Source organism: Mixophyes fleayi, chromosome 3, assembly GCF_038048845.1.
Source record: "Mixophyes fleayi isolate aMixFle1 chromosome 3, aMixFle1.hap1, whole genome shotgun sequence".
Lineage (NCBI taxonomy): Eukaryota > Metazoa > Chordata > Amphibia > Anura > Limnodynastidae > Mixophyes > Mixophyes fleayi.
The window spans coordinates 337,694,059-337,714,486 of NC_134404.1; the positions used below are offsets into that span (position 1 = coordinate 337,694,059).

The 20,428-nt window shown below is 40.7% G+C and overlaps 1 protein-coding gene across 2 annotated transcripts in view; it reads left to right on the top strand.

The window, feature by feature from the left end:
• The window catches only part of GALNT14 (polypeptide N-acetylgalactosaminyltransferase 14), a 378,447-nt gene that overhangs the window by 265,016 nt on the left and 93,003 nt on the right, over positions 1 to 20,428 (top strand). For both annotated transcript variants that reach the window (XM_075204367.1, XM_075204366.1), the window contains exon 3: positions 2,589 to 2,687. In XM_075204367.1, the coding sequence (XP_075060468.1) occupies positions 2,589 to 2,687 (99 nt within the window). The remainder of the gene's footprint in view (positions 1 to 2,588; positions 2,688 to 20,428) is intronic.

Here is a 20,428-nt window from a genome sequence, read left to right on the forward strand (position 1 = left end):
TTTGGTGTGATCCAGTGGTCAGTTGGTTGATCTTCCACAATGACTTACACTGACAACTACAGTTTCATTGTCCCACCTAAATATATACACCTAGTGCTTGTATCTGTGAGGTTCTCTCCTCAGCCAGTTACTGTAGTTAGATATTGAAAATTACCAAGCGCTGTCTATCTCCTCATCTAAGAAATATGTAGGTGGGGTGCTGCCTATGGGAATATGAATGGTCTCGCTACTATTCAGACAGTAAGATAGGGATGTAGTTCCCTGGCGCTCCACCACTGAATGACATAAACAAAGTCTCCACTAATATAGGAATGACAAAATTTATAGTAAGGTATTAAAATATGCTGAAATTGCTCTGGCCAGAGTGTAGCAGCATAACATATACAGATTATCATCATCATCATCAACATTTATTTATATAGCGCCAGCAAATTCTGTAGCGCTGTACAATTGGGACAGAGCTGTTATGGTATATAAAAAGACATTAAGTGCAGAGTCCAAACTCTCACTAATCATATAATATAGTGCACTCCAGTAGAGAATAATTCTATTATTGGGAAATATAATAGGGATGTCTGGAGCAGGTATGTGTATGTCCCAATGAGTGCCTGTTTAATTCCAAAAATATCAATCCCAATCTGGGAAGAGAACTCACAGTTCGTGATTGCATAAGTCTTGTCCTTTCTCCGGGTCTTCCCATGGTGATCCTTGGGGTCCTCTGGATGGAAACAGGGGAGCTGTCTGTGGACGGACTGTTCCACTATCGAGCAGATGTAAATTGGCGCATGCGCAGTAGATCATACGTGCTCCCAGCTGTACACGTCTCCGTCTGTTGCCTAATAAGTCCCTCTCTGGGATCATTCAGGGAGTCACTCAAAGATGTTCATATAAAAGATATAAGCGGTGTGGGAATGAGTAAAATATCCAATAACCAACGCGTTTCACCTCAATGAATAGAGAATAGAAAATTTTCATGGCTGGAGGGTGCAAAAGGCCATAGACCACTATAGGGCTTGAAGCCCCATTTTCTTGCATTTGGTATCTCATTTTAAGACAGTTGTAACAGTGGCTGCAGATATACAACCACCCCTTAATCCTGTGTTAATTTTTGTCAATGTTTCAGGGGATGGGCAAAAATGTATTTATACATTGTTAAATAAATATTATCATTAATATTAATTACCAATTAGTACAATAGGTGTAAGAAAGATAGATAAATTGAATTGTTCATCTTAAAAATCTACATTTTTCATAGTCATTAACCTAGTTTTTTTATTCAGATTTCGTCAACAGTATAATCTCATTTGATTGGGAGTAGTGTTAAATTTATAATCACTCCCTCATTGGCTATGGTATATGCTAGAAATATAGATTGCTATATTTCATGTTTGAAACGTAAAGTGAATAGTTGTTCATCATCAATACAGGTCATTTATTAAATGTTTATGAACGAAACACTTAGGGCTAGATTTACTAAACTGCGGGTTTGAAAAAGTGGAGATGTTGCCTATAGCAACCAATCAGATTATAGCTGTCATTTTGTAGAATGCACTAAATAAATGAAAGCTAGGATATGATTGGTTGCTATAGGAAACATCTCCACTTTTCCAAACCCGCAGTTTAGTAAATCTAGCCCTTAGAGTATTTTAAATAAACAAATCAATCTGTATTAGATCTATACTGAGGCAATCTATATTAAAGTACATTTGGCAGCTATACTAAGACAATCTATAATTTAATAAAGTTGCACAAGTTTAGAACAGATATTATGACTTTACTTTTGTGTAGAAGTTCATGGGGGGGAGGGACAGTCTTTGCCCGCCCAACAGAAATCATTACCCCCCTGACCCCCCCTTGTTCCTACACCCCTGCTTGCAACCATATATATTGGCTGATCCATCACATACATGCAATGGGTGATAAAGATTGGTAGGGCAGCACGGTGGCTCAGTGGTTAGCACACAGTGCTGGGGTCATGAGTTCAATTCCTGACCATGGCCTTATCTGTGAGGAGTTTGAATGTTCTCCCCGTGTTTGCGTGGTTTTCCATTGGGTGCTCTGGTTTCATCCCACACTCCAAAAACATACTGGTAGGATAATTGGCTGCTATCAAATTGACCCTAGTCTGTGTGTGGGTGTCTGTGTGTTAGGGAATTTAGACTGTAAGCTCCAATGGGACAGAGATTGATGTGAATGAGTTCTCTGTACAGCGCTGCGGAATCAGTGGCGCTATATAAATAAATGGTGATGATGATTGGTATTTAATTCCTGCTGTTGCATTTTGGTGGCAAAGAGAGTGTGTTCTGTACTCTCCTCTCTCACTGCTTTTGTACATAGGATAAGCAGCAATGGCCTCGTTTTATGTGTTGACACAATTGTATATAGCTTGAAAAAAAATTGTCAGAGTAACTTTAGAGAAACTTTCCTTCCAAACCTGTATGCAAATCTTTTCACTTCAAGGAATAAACTGAAGATCCTGAGCGTTCTGATATAATCAGGACTTTTCACAGTCACCAATGTATGCTTTAAAATGATGAGTTCTGCCACCGCGATGGCTGTACTTACACTGTAATTGCTCTCTGTTTCAGATGTACGGAATTGCACTACTCAAAAGATCTTCCACCTACGAGCATCATTATTACCTTTCACAACGAGGCTAGATCAACACTTCTGAGAACCATTAGGAGGTAAGATATCTCCTGCGACAGGAATGTGCCGTTGTTTTGCTAAACGCCTGAACGCCATGTAAATTCATATCACATTGACAATTCTGCGGTGTGACATTGCGGGTTATCATCTGAAATGCTGCTAATTAAAGAAAAGCCCTGCAAAAGACAGGCACCGCCATGACAGGCAGGTCGAATGTTGCAGCAGGTGTAAGGATTTGTGAAAGGAGCAAGTGACCTTTTCCATTGTGCTGTCTTGTGTTCTGCACAGATAATAAAAAGTTGCACAGTTAGCCGAAGAGGAAACAATATGATGAAGGATAGAGCAATCGTCAGCGATAACTAGGACACTCTGAAATGCTGTTTTTCTGCAGGGGGCTATGAACAGATTTTTACAGAACATGTCAATGTGTACATTACAACAAGATCCTGAATCATATTGTGTTGCTCGTACGTCATAAGCACATTGGGCCTGAGTCGTTAAGGAAAGTTAAGCAAAAAATTGAGTAAGTTTTCTTACTTAAGTTTTCTGAACAAAACTATGTTGCAATGTAAGGGGTGCAAATGAGTTTATTATTTTGCACATAAGGAAAATACTGTCTGTTTCTTCCTGTAGCACACAAATACTTGACACCTTATTTGTACACTGAAATTTAAAGTTGATCTAGGACATGCCTTACCCCAAATAAAAATCTGCCATCACATTTTAAATTTACCTTCCCCTCCAATGCAACATGGTTTTGCCTTACTTACTTTTGCTTAACTTTCCTTAATGAATCAGGCCCATTAAGCATTGTTTAATAAAATGGTGTTCTGTGCACAAATAGGTTGCAACTCATAAGCAAAGGGGAGGGAATGGGGAAGCCTAGCAGGAGAACAGGACTGTTTTAAGCTGTGTGTTATTATAATAATAATAATAATAATAATAATAATAATAATAATAATAATAATAATAATATAATATTTGCAAAATATGGTTATTGTTTAATGTAAATATTAAGGGTAGAATGTATAAACATTTCCTTGTGGTAGGACTTTACCATGATGGTGTACAGTCATGGCCAAAAGTTTTGAGAATGACACAAATATTGGTTTTCACAAAGTTTCCTGCTTCAGTGTTTTTAGACCTTTTTGTCAGATGTTGCTATGGTATACTGAAGTAACATTACAAGCATTTCATAAGTGTCAAAGGTTTTTATTGACAATTACATTAAGCTTATGCAAAGAGTCAATATTTGCAGTGTTGATTCTTCATTTTGAAGACCTCAGCAATTCGCCCCGGCATGCTGTCAATCAACTACTGGGCCACATACTGACTGATGGCCGCCCGTTCTTGCCTAATCAATGCTTGGAGTTTTTTAGAATTTGTGAGTTTTTGTTTGTCCACCCGCCTCTTGCGGATTGACCACAAGTTCTCAATGGGATTAGGGTCTGGGGAGTTTCCTGGCCCAAAATGTTGATGTTTTGATCCCAAAGCCACTTAGTTATCACTTTTGCCTTATAGCAAGGTGCTCCATCATGCTGGAAAAGGTATTGTCATCACCAAACTGTTCTTGGATGGTTGGGAGAAGTTGCTCTTTGAGGATGTTTTGGTACCATTCTTTATTCATGGCTGTGTTCTTAAATTGTGAGTGAGCCCACTCCCTTGGCTGGGAAGTAACCCCACACATGAATGGTCTCAGGATGCTTTACTGTTGGTATGACACAGGACTGATGGTAGCGCTCACCTTTCATTCTCCAGACAAGCGTTTTTTCAGATGCCCCAAACAATGTGAAAGGAAATTTATCAGAGAAAATGACTTTACCCCAGTCCTCAGCAGTCCAATCCATGTACCTTTTGTAGAATATCAGTCTGTCCCTGATGTTATTCCTGGAGAGAAGTGGCTTCTTTGCTGAGCTTCTTACTGTGCGTGCAGATGCACTCACACCTGCCTGCTGCCATTCCTGAATCAACTCTGCACTGGTGGTGCCCTGAACCCGGAGCTGAATCAACTTTAGGAAATGGTCCTGGTCTCTTGCTGGACGGTCTTGGGTGCCCTGATGGCTTCTTCATAACTATTGAACCTCTCTCCTTGAAGTTCTTGATGATCCAATAAATGGTTGATTTAGGTGCAATCTTACTAGCAGCAATATCCTTGCATGTAAAGCCCTTTTTGTGCAAAGCAATGATGACTGCACGTTTCCTTGCAGGTAACCATGGTTAACAGAGGAAGAACAATGATTTCAAACTTTACCCTCCTTTTAAAGCTTCCAGTCTGTTATTCTAACTCAATCAGCATGACAGAGTGATCTCCAGCCTTGTCCTCGACAACACTCTCACCTGAGTTAACAAGAGAATCACTGACCTGATGTAAGCTGGTTCTTTTGTGGAAGGGCTGAAATGCAGTGGAAATATTACTTTTGGTGTAAAGTTCATTGTCCTAGTCCTAGTGAATGGATAGGCTGCATTCTCAGTGATGTCACTGGTTCCTAGTGAATGAATAGGCTGCATTCTCAGTGATGTCACTGGTTCCTAGTGAATGGATAGGCTGCATTCTCAGTGATGTCACTGGTTCCTAGTGAATGGATAGGCTGCATTCTCAGTGATGTCACTGGTTCCTAGTGAATGGATAGGCTGCATTCTCAGTGATGTCACTGGTTCCTAGTGAATGGATAGGCTGCATTCTCAGTGATGTCACTGGATTCTAGTGAAGGGATAGGCTGCATTCTCAGTGATGTCACTGGTTCCTAGTGAATGGATAGGCTGCATTCTCAGTGATGTCACTGGTTCCTAGTGAATGGATAGGCTGCATTCTCAGTGATGTCACTGGTTCCTAGTGAATGGATAGGCTGCATTCTCAGTGATGTCACTGGATTCTAGTGAAGGGATAGGCTGCATTCTCAGTGATGTCACTGGTTCCTAGTGACTGGATAGGCTGCATTCTCATTGAGTCACATCGAGTGATGTCACTGGTTCCTAGTGAATGGATAGGCTGCATTCTCAGTGATGTCACTGGTTCCTAGTGAATGGATAGGCTGCATTCTCAGTGATGTCACTGGTTCCTAGTGAATGGATAGGCTGCATTCTCAGTGATGTCACTGGTTCCTAGTGAATGGATAGGCTGCATTCTCAGTGATGTCACTGGTTCCTAGTGAATGGATATGCTGCATTCTCAGTGATGTCACTGGTTCCCAGTGAGTGGATAGGCTGCATTCTCAGTGATGTCACTGGTTCCTAGTGAATGGATAGGCTGCATTCTCAGTGATGTCACTGGTACCTAGTGACTGGATAGGCTGCACTCTCAGTGATGCCACTGGTTCCTAGTGAATGGATAGGCTGCACTCTCAGTGATGTCACTGGCTCCTAGTGAAGGGATAGGCTGCATTCCCAGTGATGTCACTGGTTCCTAGTGAATGGATTGGCTGCCTTCTCATGACTAGTAGTTCAGCTTACAAAAATGGTTGCCTCCACTGTTTGTAAGAAATGTAAATTAAACATTCCTCAGACAGGACATTTGGATAATATTACTCCTTTAATATATTATACTTATTCAACATCATTTTGTTTTAAGCGCTTATATTTGTGAAAAATCCATCAGCACCTTGATTAAGCGAGTGCTGAAATCAAATTAGGGTTAAAGGAAAAAGTAATTCAATTCTTATGGATGACTGAATTATGATTAGATTTCACTTAACAGTCATCTATTATTTTTCTAACAGACATTTCTATAATAAAAAGGCAGAATTCAAAAGGAAGAAATTCACAGAGAGGATTTTTTTTTTTTACTAAGTAAATCAAACCTGGGACAGTGTAATATGCAAAGATCAACGCTTACTAGTTATTGCCCTATAAAATGACATTGGTGTCATTTAACCGGTTGAGGAGTCTATTTATCATGACTTTGTAGTTGTGAAGATCCCTGTCTTAGAGATAGAAAATCTTCGGCCACACAATAAAAGCTCACCAGGGCATCGGAGCGCTGAGCTGTCGCCTAGCAACCAGTTAGATGCCGGCTACACACGAAGAAGACGCTGGTTGCCGTTACTCTACAGGTATCCGGCTTGGCAGATGGTGACATCCGCCACTATTACTAACAAGTGTCCAATAAAAAGTGAACATGTCATTCACACAGAACCATGCGTGTTTAAAAAAGTTACACTAAAGAAGTGTGCAAAGCCTCGGGTCAATTTGGCCAAACAAGGGCCAATCCGCTGCTTGGCCAGGCTGGCGAGTAAGAGGATCTCCGTTCATGTAGGCGGCTTTCATGAATATTGGTAGGGACAAAAAAAATGGCTGCCAAGTGAAGAACACCCGGATCTCAGCCGGTCACCAAGCTCTACAGTTAATCTGATGTTGTCACTCACCTGATCCGCCGTGTTGCGCCCCGCTCTCCTCTTCTCCGATCTCTTCCCTGGAGTTGCGGTCAGGTGACTGCTGGCATCTTCAGGCGCCAAATTCAAACAGACGTCTTTATTTAAATCAAACTCAGAGCACTTTCAATACAAGTGTATAAGGCTTCATCCTTGCTCCAGCATTCTGTGCTCCCCTTTGACCACTCTTCTGGTACCTGATTGTGCTCCACCCTCTCTTACCACCCACTTTACTAACTACTGATTGCCATACTAAGAGGCAGATTTAAGGGCCATGACCTAGGGATGCCCTGCACTGAAGCCCGTACTTCCTAGCGGGGGTTCCTAATGAATACTTGGGTGCCTGTTAGACTTCACACCTCTATTCTGCCAGAGCTAATCTTGTTTGGCACTAAGAATTCACAACTTCTTGCTCCAAGTGTGTGACAGTTGTTTGGCATTTGGGCTGTTCTGATCTTATTGTTCTTACTCCAGAACCTCTCTGATCGATTAGAAGAACTCGCACAGGCCGACAGTGGTCAGCTTCTCCACACCTTTTCCAAGGATCCCATCAATGCTGGTTGTGATATTATTGGGTATCTCACTCTGTTATGACCACAAATGCTGTAATATTTGGCCAAATGCCAGATATCAAAGGAGATATTGCAGCGTGTGAAGCCAACTTATTGACTTACAAATGCAGCTGAGAGGATCAACAAAATCTCAAAGCTTATCTTTAACCCTTAATATTGGTTCAATCAAAACATGGCTGCCTAGGTGACGGTTTCACATTAAGGTTCTAAATTGCTTATTTTGCAATGTGATATAGTAACCTAAGAAGATTTTTATGCTGGTTCTACCCCCAGAATAAAGTTTTTATTGTAATAACCATCTTTTTTATGTTCAAAAGTCAGCTTTCCAAATAGCATGCACCTTCACATAGAGAATAAGATGCTTTAAAGTTAAAACGCCATCCTCTTAATGGATGCCAAGTGTTTCTTTCTTCTTCCATTGAACAATATCTCTCTATAGTGTTTGTTACATTTCTAGGCCGTTGACTGATAACGTAACGGGACCCTCATATATCATGCGTGGTTCTCATCTGCTGTCCGCCAGTGCCCTTGAGCAGAGATTTCCTCCCGGTCTTTATGCGCAGTATAGATGGTAACTCTTCTCCTCGCATAGTGCGCTGTCAGCCAGTAATGACTCTTCCTCTGTTGCCCTTGAAGAGGTAAATTTTCTTTCGCTCTAATAACATTGCTATATTGTTTTATGGGTTTTTTCTTTCTGTTTCAATTGGCTGAGATTTCACGGACATCCGATAGCAATTTTGTCCCGTTTCTATTATTTTTGAGACGGAGAATACTGAGGGACATTTAATCAACCCCTGTTTCAATTACTTCTTTTTTTTTTCATTTCATTTTTATTGCTAGATACGTAGTTCTGTTGAAAATGGTATAGTTATAGGGAAAATATATATAAGTAATGATTACATCGGTGAGTATCTTGAGTCTTTCTTTACCTAGGATATCATTTTTTCAGGCTATTTACATTTAGTATCATGAATTAGAAGCACAATGCTCTTCCATGTTCAGTGTAGAGTCAAATATATGAGATAGAGGTCATTTATGAACCAGAAAACGTAGACGCAGGTCATTTTTAACATGCAAAGGAGTCTATTTCTTCATCAAGAGCATACATTGTAGCTCACTCCTATTCCGCATTTCTATGTTCATCAATGCAGGTGCATTGTATGACTTTTTGTGGGCTAATATTCAGTGAAGGTCATGTACAAATTGCACCTATTGCAAATTGCTTTCGTTTTGCAGAAGTGGAGGGTCAGGTCAAACCACATCAAGATATATGTCTAACCTCTGCTCTCCGGAAACACCGCCGGAACCAAGAAGCGTGCCTAAGTATGTTAACTTCGTAGCAGCGCACTGTGCAAAACTATAAGCGCCTCAATGTCCGATCTACCACCTATTTGGTACCATCACTTTCAATAAAATAGACTTTTTTTAGTTTCATCCTCATATATGACTCATATTAATCCTGAGAGTGAAGGGGAGAACATCGCGACTGTCTTTATTACCCATTATTCTCCAGACACAGCCATGAATCTGCCTATACAGAAGGTGTACAGAACCCATTTCTAAGCAAGTTTTATTTTGTCTGCTTACATAGAGAACAAATTTCTCTGTATATTTGAAGTCAGAATTTAGAATGGGATCTGCCAAAACCATACATCTGAAAATGTTTTTTAATTTTTAATTTTAAAAAATTGTGATACATTAGGCCACGCCCTCTATTTGCATGATCCATCCAAACTGCTCCAGAGTCACTCACCCATTCCCCTGATCATGTGTAACTCCACCTGCAAATTGTGAGGAAATAGTGATTGTCCCACAGGAATATTCTCCCACTGGTCCTGTCGTATACGTACGCATGTTTGGTGTACATGCTCCGTACGGACGTGCATACTGTGGTTCAGTGATGTCATTCTTTTACAGTGAATTGATAGGCTAATAAATATTGATTCAAGCCTAATAATTTCTCCCTTCAAGATTGTGTGTAGCGATTGCATTTATTGACTGTCCAATGACGTCATTTTGACCCCGCCCATGCAACGAAACCATCATTTTGTCTCAGGGAATATGGCCACATTGACGCAATTCACAGCGAATCGCGTAATTTTGGCTCCCGATGGGCAGATGGAGGAAACTTGCCTGCTCTCCCGGAAGTCTGGGAGATCTTCCCGGAGTTCGGGAGTCTCCCGACAATTCCGGAGAGTTGTCAAGTATGGTATTAACCAACTGGTATAACTTTAGATGAAATTACGAGTCAAAAAAAATATTGATAGTTTAACTTCCAAGAGGCATAATAAGAAATGTATAATAAGTTGACATTTTGGACATAATAATATAACTTGAATTTGCACAATTTAAATCAATATTGTGTGTTTAGATGGCAGGTCCCTGCTATATGTATATTACATTGCTGTCCTTATCGGCAGGTAAGTGGTTAAGTGTCATACTACTCCAATGTCAGATGAAATGCTCACCTAATCACAAATAACCTTTCACAAGACCCAAGAGGACCCATAGACACAGCCTGGAAATTTCCTAATTAAATGCCTTCTCCTGGATATAATGACATTTTGAAATGGAATAGTTTTCCTTAAGATTTCAAGAATAATTCCATTCAAAACAGAAGGTTCATCTTGAATGTCAGACACCAGGCAAGTATTGTTCTGCGGCCGTTTTATTTTAAGAAGAGACAAACAGATTGCTCCACTACATTTCTTAAACACACCCTGGGGTAGAGTAATCATACCTTCTAGAAAGGAAAAGTTGAGGTGTTGCCCATAGCAACCAATCAGATGCTAGCTATTATTCAGTAGAAAGTACTGGATAAATGATAGCTAGAATCTGATTGGTTGCTATGGGCCACACCTCCACTTTTCCTTTTTAGGAAGTTTGATAAATCTATCCCACTAGCTCCATTTTTGTGTTGCCTTAAGATTGCATAGTAGCCCCTGAGTCGCTGGGTACCTCACCGTACTTGGAAGGGAGAGAGGTAGTAAATCTTGCAGTTAGGGTAATCGTAACTCTTCCTTGATTTCGAATCGGTGCCTTCACCGAGTTGTGTTTTCTCTTCGGGGCTGTAGATCTCGGCATGATATACCTGAGGATGACATAATCCCTGCCCAACTCACTACAAATAACTTGTAATAACCCACATTCGCTCAGTCTAGGATCGGGAGATAGGCTACTTTGTACTTTTATTGCAAAATTGAGTAACTTAAAGACCTGAAACCTGATAGGTTGGGACACAAAATTCAGATACCAGATACCATAATTCAAACTCCAGACCAATCACAATGCCTACTCCCTCCTCCCTAAATTGGGTACTGACCTCTCCTCTGTCACTCTGTGGTCCCAGGTCTTGGATTCCCAAACTCTGCAAAAAGTGATGACACTCTAATAGGGGAATATTGGTAGCCAGTACCATTGGTAGCCAGTACCATTGGTAGCCAGTACCATTAGTAGCCAGTACCATTGGTAGCCAGTACCATTAGTAGCCAGTACCATTGGCAGCCAGTACCATTGGCAGCCTGTACCATTAGTAACCAGTATCATTAGTAGCCAGTACCATTGGTAGCCAGTACCATTGGCAGCCTGTACCATTAGTAGCCAGTACCATTGGCAGCCTGTACCATTAGTAGCCAGTACCATTGGCAGCCTGTACCATTAGTAGCCAGTATCATTAGTAGCCAGTACTATTGGCAGCCAGTACCATTAGTAGCCAGTACCATTGGTAGCCAGTACCATTGGTAGCCAGTACCATTGGCAGCCTGTACCATTGGCAGCCTGTACCATTAGTAGCCTGTACCATTGGCAGCCTGTACCATTGGCAGCCTGTACCATTAGTAGCCAGTACCATTGGTAGCCAGTACCATTAGTAGCCAGTACCATTGGTAGCCAGTACCATTGGTAGCCAGTACCATTCACTAAGAGTGTGCCGGAGGCTGTCTTTATGCTCTCTACCTCTGTCACTTCCTTTATCAACAAGTCCCGCTGCCACTACATAGAGGGAAGGTATAGTGTTGACTATGAAGTCCTGTCAATATAGATCCCTCATTCTTGCAGTAGTTTGAATGGAACAATATTGAATATTTAAAGCATCACTAAACCTAGATTACTATTTGCTCTGTATTAAAGTACTGTGAGTAACATTTACAAATATACATATCTCAGGAAGTCATTTGGGATAAAGCTGTGATAGGGAAGATTTTTCTCCTATGCACACCAGCCTTCCTCTTAGTCTAAATAGTTATGTAAAGTTATCGTAACATAATGTATAAAATCAACATAAACAGTGAGTTCTTTGGTGAATACAGTTCAGCAAATAATGTTTATAAAACGTGTGATTGGCCGAGAGAGGCAACAAGTGAATTAACTTACTGCGGTCGTAGACGCTATCTGCGCTTTTCCTTCAATTGTTCGCACAGAGGAAAGTTCAGTTTTATGACTGATATTGTTATTAACGTCGTTAGCATAAACAGCATCTGTTCAACATGTGAGTATGACTGTATTTTATGGCCCATAAGTCGCAGGGAAGATGCGTGGGAGACAAATTACCCATCTCAATTTAGAATACAATATGTGCTGCATAAACTTACCTCCTACTTTTCTATAAATTGTTGCTTTATATTTTGATTTATCTGACATCTTTTCTGATAACATAAACAAAGGAAAAAAAAACTAATTAACTATTGCATTGTTCAAGATTGGAGGCAAAAGAGGAATCAGTCACAAGAGAATTCTGTTTCTTGGGTATAAAAAATGATTTCCTACTAATGTGTATAAAGAAATATAATTGTCCCATTTTCAGTACACAAACACAGGGTATTTCCTGCACAATCAGCTGTTTTCCACCATCAGTGATTACTAAATTCTCTCAATCATTCAAAATGGAATTAAAATACAACATGGAAGCAGGTGAGATGGCCAACACCAGTCAATTGTTTTAGTTTGACTAGCCACAGCCAGTTTTATATTCCAGTCTTAAAAAAAACAAACGGAAACAAATTCTTTGTTTGTCCGGCACTAACTAAACATACAAGAGCAACCTCTCTCAAGTGGGGGAGCTTGTGTCCCACACACATACAAAATACAAGACTTACTGGTCACCGTTTGCAGTGTCTCTCAAAAGGCATCCAACCTCCTTCCCAACTCTGAGAGACAGAGGAAACTGCCTAGCAGATTTTTGACAGCACCTTGCAGGTGCAACTCCTGATTAATCTGTTGTGAGACTGAGAGATCAGAAGACCTGGACTGGAGATTATTTATGGAGCCTACCCTTCTCTCTTCATTCATAACCCCAGGGACCCTTACCATTTTTTTCCAAAAGCGGAATATACTCTTTGGGAAGCTCCTTCCCCTACAAGACAATCTCTCCATAGATTTACCACATATCAGCCTACGGATGAGCTAGTAATAAACAGGCATCATTATAGCATGCATCATATAATACAATTGACTTTTAAATAAAGCTTTCTGCATCTCAATCATTTTTTTTCTTATGCACTTTTAACACACATTCCCTAATCATTTATAATGGGTAACAAACAGCAACAGCACATTGGGTCTTGAATTCTACATATCTAAGTTTAATGTTATAAACAGCTTTTAATAGCTCACCAGCTATCGGCTATCCATTGCAATTCACTTTATATTTCTGGTCAGCAATTTGCCCTGTTACTTTCAACTTCAATCAATCCAATTATCCAAAACTGCAACTTAAGTATCAAGTGATGCATCATTTGTGTCTCTGGGGAACGGCTTGCTTAATGTTAATAGCTAGATGTAGTCTAACGTAATTGAATTATAGTTAAGAGTTTTTTTTACAGAGGTAAGACGCTTTATGCATCAGGTTCTAAACTACCAGAAAAGACACATTTCTAAAATTAAATAACCAGTTTATGAAAAATGTATATATTTTAAGCTTGAGTTACAATTTGACACCCTCTCTCCCCCTGGGTTTTTGTAGCAGGCACAATTCAAGTAGTTCTGCTTGTGAAATTATATTATTTACATCCATGCTGCCTGAAATATGATAAACTCAGAGCCAGATTTATATCTCCCTCATGCCCCATAAATTTCCTCCTCCTCTGTTAATGTAATATAATAGAGCCTGTGTTGTTTTTGTTTGTTACATTTGTAAGTAAGTAATCAAAGCAATTATGTGCGATGTAAGATTTCAGATCAGACATAAATTAAGGGCACACTGGCTGGGAGAGGAAACGCTATCTTGCAATTACGTTCAAGATCTTTATAAAGGATGAGCCGTTTGTATACCAGTAAACGCCTTCGTGTAACTGACAGCTGATTGGATCATTCTATGTAGCGCACGATTTGTCGGTTGCATCTATTATAATTGTGCAATATCTTGCAGTATTTATTTGAGTGGGAAAAAAAAACAGTCAGACGATTTTCAGGAAATGTAGAGAGCAATTGTCATAAACAGTAGCCCAATAATTAAGCTAAAATGGAGGGCTTGATTCATTAATGGAAGTAAATGTCGATTTTGTGCACACATCCTGCAAAATTACTCTGTGCATTTCCAGAACCAGCTCATACGCCACAGAACGCAGCAATATTCAATTTGTCTCCAGTGCAAAGGACGCTTAGTACAGCCTACGATTTCAGGGAGGGAACAGGGCGGGGAAGGGGCATTTGCCCATAGTCAATGTACAGTAAAGGCGTGCCATTCTTGAGCGTATACAGCTCTGGGCATCTCTAAAGTACTTGTCTCTCAGTCGGATCTCTTGCTCCAGCTACAGGTCTAGTCTATCTGCCGATAACTAGTGATGACGGCTGTGTATATATGCATAGGCAAATCGAGGGGGGTTTCCTAGTGCCTGGTAACCCCCCTACAAGTCTGGGGCACTGTATAATTGAGGTGGCTGGACCCTGCTCCTGCTTCACACAGCTCTGCTTGAAAAGGGAGAGCTGCGTGCACCTAACAGTAGTACACGCAGTGTTGCCCATGTATATTATGGGGATAGGAAGAGTTGGAGAGCAGCCAAGCACTGTCTAAAATTATAGCCACGCCCCCATGCTTGCTGGTCACGTCCACTGGCGGCGTGGTTTGGAAACCCCCCTCTACAAATCCTGCGTTTGCCCCTGACATGCTAGAACATGTGTTTGCAATCAGAAGTAACTGTAAACATGTTTTTATGTACAGTAGATATTAAGGACATCCTAATAAATGTATGTTATTGAAAAACAACATAATATATTTAAAATTTTGTCCCTAATGACTATCTTATTAATATAGAACGTTGACTGAATAGTTTTTTTAAAAATTTCTGTGAGTTCTTCTATGAGTTTATATTCTAGAATCATGCCCGGAGTGTACTCTCGTTCTCGGCACGCCCTAAATGTACATTGCCTAGGTTAGTTCTCCCCTTCCCACCCTGGCTCCACCACTTAAAATGTAGGTTTATGAATGATACAATATGCAGATGGACTTATGTTTCTTAATGAATCAGGCCCTGTATATATGTAGGGGCAAATGCAGGAATTCTAGAGAGTGGTTTGCATGCCATGCCACCAATGGGCATGACCAGTATGCATGGGGTGTGTCTATATTAGACAGTGCTGAGCTTATATATACAGGGCATGCCACCTCAAGCATACAGTGCCCCAGGCTGGGAGGGGGGTTCCAGGCACCAGAAACCACCATCTGATTGGTGCACAGTACCACTTCTCTTCTTCTGTATGCTGGTTGTGTATTTAAAATCCGTTTGGGCTGAATTTTTTTGTCTGTTCTTCCAACCGAAAGCTTTAGTGCATTTAGCCTGATGTGTTTTATTGCCTGAAAAGTATTTTGCTTTTGTTTTTAATTCCATATTTTGAACCCCATTTTTTCCTTCTCCTCTTTGAGAATAAAGGGCCATTGTGAAATGGATTTGTAGATTCTAGTCGCTCAGGATTGATTTGGGTATTTTTTTCAAGTACTAAAACCCACACAATGGCAAAGTATATCAGCTTTAAACATTATTTCTAGGGCTTCAGATAAGATCCAGCTACAAATATATTTTCGCATGCAGTTTCCCAAAGTTATGATAGCCGGATTATATATGTGACTTACAAAGGAAATAGTACAATGAATTTATATAAGACAAAACACAAAAAAACAAGATCCACCAAAGCCTTTATTGGAATCTGATAGTGATAAGTGACAACTGCTCCCCTTCCAGACATGGTAGATGACTACTATTGCACAAAGTCCTAGTACTTAAAATAGAAGCCGTCTTTAACAAAATTCATGTATAATACAGTTGGGCTAAATTATAACATTTAAGAGTCATAAGAGAAACTACCGCTGTCATTCTTCCTGATAAGAAGGGGTCTCGGGTGGGCTGAACCGTTATTGACAGTGCCTGGTAGCCCACTCTGGTCACAATCCCTTTTTGGCAGCACAAAATAAAGGAATCTGTAACACATAGCAACTAATAATCATCATAATCGCCATTTATTTATATAGCGCCACTAATTCCGCAGCGCTGTACAGAGAGCTCACTCACATCAGTCCCTGCCCCATTGGGGCTTACAGTCTAAATTCCCTAATATACACACAGACACACACACACTAGAGTTAATTTGTTAGCAGACAATTAACCTGCCAGTATGTTTTTGGAGTGTGGGAGGAAACCGGAGCACCTGGAGGAAACCCACGCAAACACGGGTAGAACATGCAAACTCTTCACAGATAAGGCCATGGTCGGGAATTGAACTCATGACCCCAGTGCTGTGAGGCAGAAGTGCTAACCACTGAGCCTCCGTGCTGCCTAATCAGGTTTAAACTGTCATCCTTTTGCAAAAAACAAAGTAAGCATTTACATAAACTTTTTTTCCTGTGCATCAATTTTGATTACATATCTGAAAATGATTTTTGTCGCCCTGGATTATGGACCATCTTCCAACGGCACTGGCATTGGAAGTGATCAACTATCTCTACCGAAGTGCCGACCTGCTGGATCTTATCTCAGTAGCTAAATTGGACGGTGAACTCGTCACACTTGGGCTTTGTTGGGCAACTTAATAGTGGAGAACCAATAATGACTTTCCAGCATCTCCACCTGCAATGATAAGGGGAGGACATGAGGCATTAGATAGGGAACAATTTGATTATATTGTCCCTTTAAGCACAAATAATAAATATCTTGGGGGAAATGTATCAAGCTGAGAGTTTTCTGGCGGGTTTGAAGAGTGGAGATGTTGCCTATAGCAACCAATCAGATTCTAGCTGTCATTTTGTAGAATGCACTAAATAAATGATAGCTAGAATCTGATTGGTTTTTCAAATCCGCCTGAAAACTCTCAGCTTGATACATTTACCCCCCTTATGTTGGAAGAGTTTTTGAGGTTAAATTCATTGTTCTAATTGTGATTAATGAATCCAAACTCTAAATGATTGACTTTGATAGTTCCATTGTTTGTTTCCTGGGAATAAAAAGTAAGAAAAATATCCTCTGGAGCATATGTTTCTTTTAAAGCATGTAAAAAAACATCCCCATCAAGGTTTGGAAATCATCCATGAACCGAAATAGAATAATGTGCAACATGCCCATTCAATAACCCGCATCCTTCCCATATTGCGATGTGACATCACAGACAACTGACTGACCACAGTGCAGCAGATGGTCCGTCTCTCCACTCCGTCACACGGCTGGGTCCTGCGGGGATGGGGAATATGCAGCGCCATCTGACATGTCATAAGAATTGTAAAAATAATCTAATTAATGAGGCTATGGATGTGAACAGCACAGCAGTTTTTTTTCCTAAAAACTAAAAGCTTCCTAATTACTTTATTAACAATGGACAAAATATGAAAAGACTTTGGCAGTTTTTAGTAGCTAAATACCTTCTGTGGCAAAGAACGAAAACTCTCGAAGGCTTCTGTATTTCTTTTTTGAAAATAGGGTTGGACTGATCAAAAACTGATTTGTAATGTTTGATTTGGCTCAACAGAGGCAGCAGGGACTAGTTTAAAACAATAGGGTCCAAAACACAAAATACTCTCGTCTGTGTGATACTGACACCCAGCAGATGTCAGACACAAACTGCTTCTTGCTTGGAAAAACTGTGCTTTTTATTGTTCAAATCACAACTAGCACAGCAGACGTTTGTCAGGATGACACTAGGTGACCCCTGCTCTGGTTAGACACAGTTTACCTGCCTAGTTACCGGGCAGCTAGCTGGCATCGGTAGCTCCTCTCACAAGAAAAGACAGAGTTTTAACGTCCACCCAAACACTACAAACCAATCAAAGAAAACAACAATCCAATTGCACCCCTGTGGCGCTGCTGTGTATTTGTGTGCTGCATGAGAGACCAAGATGGAACCCTGTCTGCAGCCTGTTCCTGCAGACTCCTTGGGTTTGTACCTATCCCTATACAGGAGAGGTGTGGCAAATAGGCCTTTAAAGACTTGCTGCCTTTACACAAGGTAGGCATCCATTTTTGTGGATTGAACCAATGTTCATGAGAACGCAACCTATCAATTTACTTGGAGCCAGTGAGATCACTTCGCCAGTGTGCTGCTGTGTGGGACACCTTTGCTAAGCTGGTTAGGAGAATTTCACTGACCACCGATTATTTTTTTTTTGCAATGAGCAAATATGATTGGGAAAAACTTGTGAGTGCACTTAATATGAAGCTAAATTCTAGGTTCCCTTATAATGAAACATTCTGATCAGAATTGTTCTACCCTCCACAAGTTGGCACCCCAGGCATGGTTCCTTCTGTCATATGCCTTGATACACTTTTTACCAGTGGTGAAATTACTGCCTCTGCAAGGGGTACGTCCATTATGGGACCCAGAGATGAGGGCAGCCCGGCAGTGCAGAAAAGCAGAAGCCCCTCTTCTGGGCATGTGCTGGAGCTTCACGTGCCCACAACAGCGGATGACCAGGGGTGGGGTGGAGCAGAGTCCAGAGTCCAGTTCAAACTTTGTACCTTCACCTATAAAGCCCTATCCCAATCTTTTCCTATTTATATCTCCAATCTTATCTCCACACTCTCTCCCATCCTCTTTGTTCTGCCAATGACCGCCGCCTCTCCTCTTCCCTAAGTACCTTCTCACACTCTCGCTCCCAAGACTTCTCCGGTGTTCCTGTCTTCCTCTGGAACTCACTCCCTCTCCCAACCAGGCTCTCTATTTCTCTCCTAGGCTTCAAGCAGCAGGGTCTTAAAACACATTTCCCCAGTGTCCTCCTTTCTCCAAAATTTTTACCACCAGCATACAAAAGCCTTCCTTCCTTCACTCAATCAATCAAGGATTCTGATCCTGCTTGCTGCGCCAAATCTCTTGGCGAAAGGTTCATCTTTTACTGTATTACTACCTTTTATTTCCCCTTACCCCCATTGCCTCATGTTGTAGAGAGGTCATCCATCTCCTCGCTCCTCAGTGTTGACTATGTTAATCTTTGACAGGTTATTATTCTGCCTATATTGTTATTGTCCTGTTTTTTGCCTTTACTGTTTTGTTCTCTTTATCCTGTGTCTTGCTGTATACCCTCTGTACGGTGCTGTGGATCTATTGTCTATATGCCTTATAAGTAACAGATAATAATAATTGCTGGGCCCTCATATTTTGCTATGGTACCCGGTGATTCTGTGCAGAGCCGTAACTTACAATTCTAGCGCCCTGGGCGAGAAAGACAAATGCCACCCCCCTAGCCCTCAATTTTAACCAAATTAACCTAAAATATTCCTAAATTGCGCCCCCCTTCAGTGTTGCGCCCTGGGCGGTCGCCCCTGTCGCACAGCCCTAGTTACGGCCCTGATTCTGTGTTCTGCCCCTTCCTGTTACTGTATCAATATCTATATATTATTCAAAATGTCCTGTTGTGGCTTGATACATTTCGCACAAGGTTTTCTTTTTATTTGCAATGTCTTATATTAACTAATGTCATACTCGCGATCAAATTATTTTTCTTGAATAATTTTAATGTGTCTTCCTATTGGGCTGTACTCTCGGTTCATATTATCTAAACTAGACACAATAATACAATTTTCTGGGAAGAACAGGTCTTCAAATCCAACACACAAAAGGTTTGCTTATCTCCAATAATTGTGCATTCTTATTTTCATACAGTTAAATTAAAGACAACTTGGTATTTTTCTTATCACTGTAATGTTCTAGAAACGGCGGATAAGGGAAAAGGGCCTATTTAACCAGTCTGCTAGACTTTGTTCTTCCCTGCAATAATTATATTAAATGGCCAACACGGGGTTGAAATACAGGTGGGGGATGCACAACGAGCATTAGAAAAAGACATCATGAAACATTCAAGAATTTATATGTAAAAGTTGGCATACCTTGACAGAACTTAAGATATTTCATCTCCACTGTAAACGTGTTACTGATCTCTCTGCAAGTTATGACAGATGGGTAAAGGGATTTGTCCAATCCTGAAATTTGGTGAAATTTCAGTAATTTGCATTCAGCTAATTCATCGCGCAGCGCACCTTGCTGGCAAATCTCTGCTAATTTTTTACCTCTTTAAGGTGAAATAAAAAATGAGTGGAGATATCTGACAACTTCTGCCGCGAAGTGTCTTTGCGGCTAATTTATTTCCTCCCTGTGATACCGTCTATATAATTAATACTATTGTAATCCATCTGATTCAAGCGTTGCAATAAAGTATTATATACAGATATATATATACACATTGGGGGCAGCACGGTGGCTTAGTGGTTAGCACTTCTGCCTCACAGCGCTGGGGTCTTGAGTTCAATTCCCGACCATGGTCTTATCTGTGTGGAGTTTGTATGTTCTCCCCGTGTTTGCGTGGGTTTCCTCCGGGTGCTCTGGTTTCCTCCCACACTCCAAAAACATACTGGTAGGTTAATTGTCTGC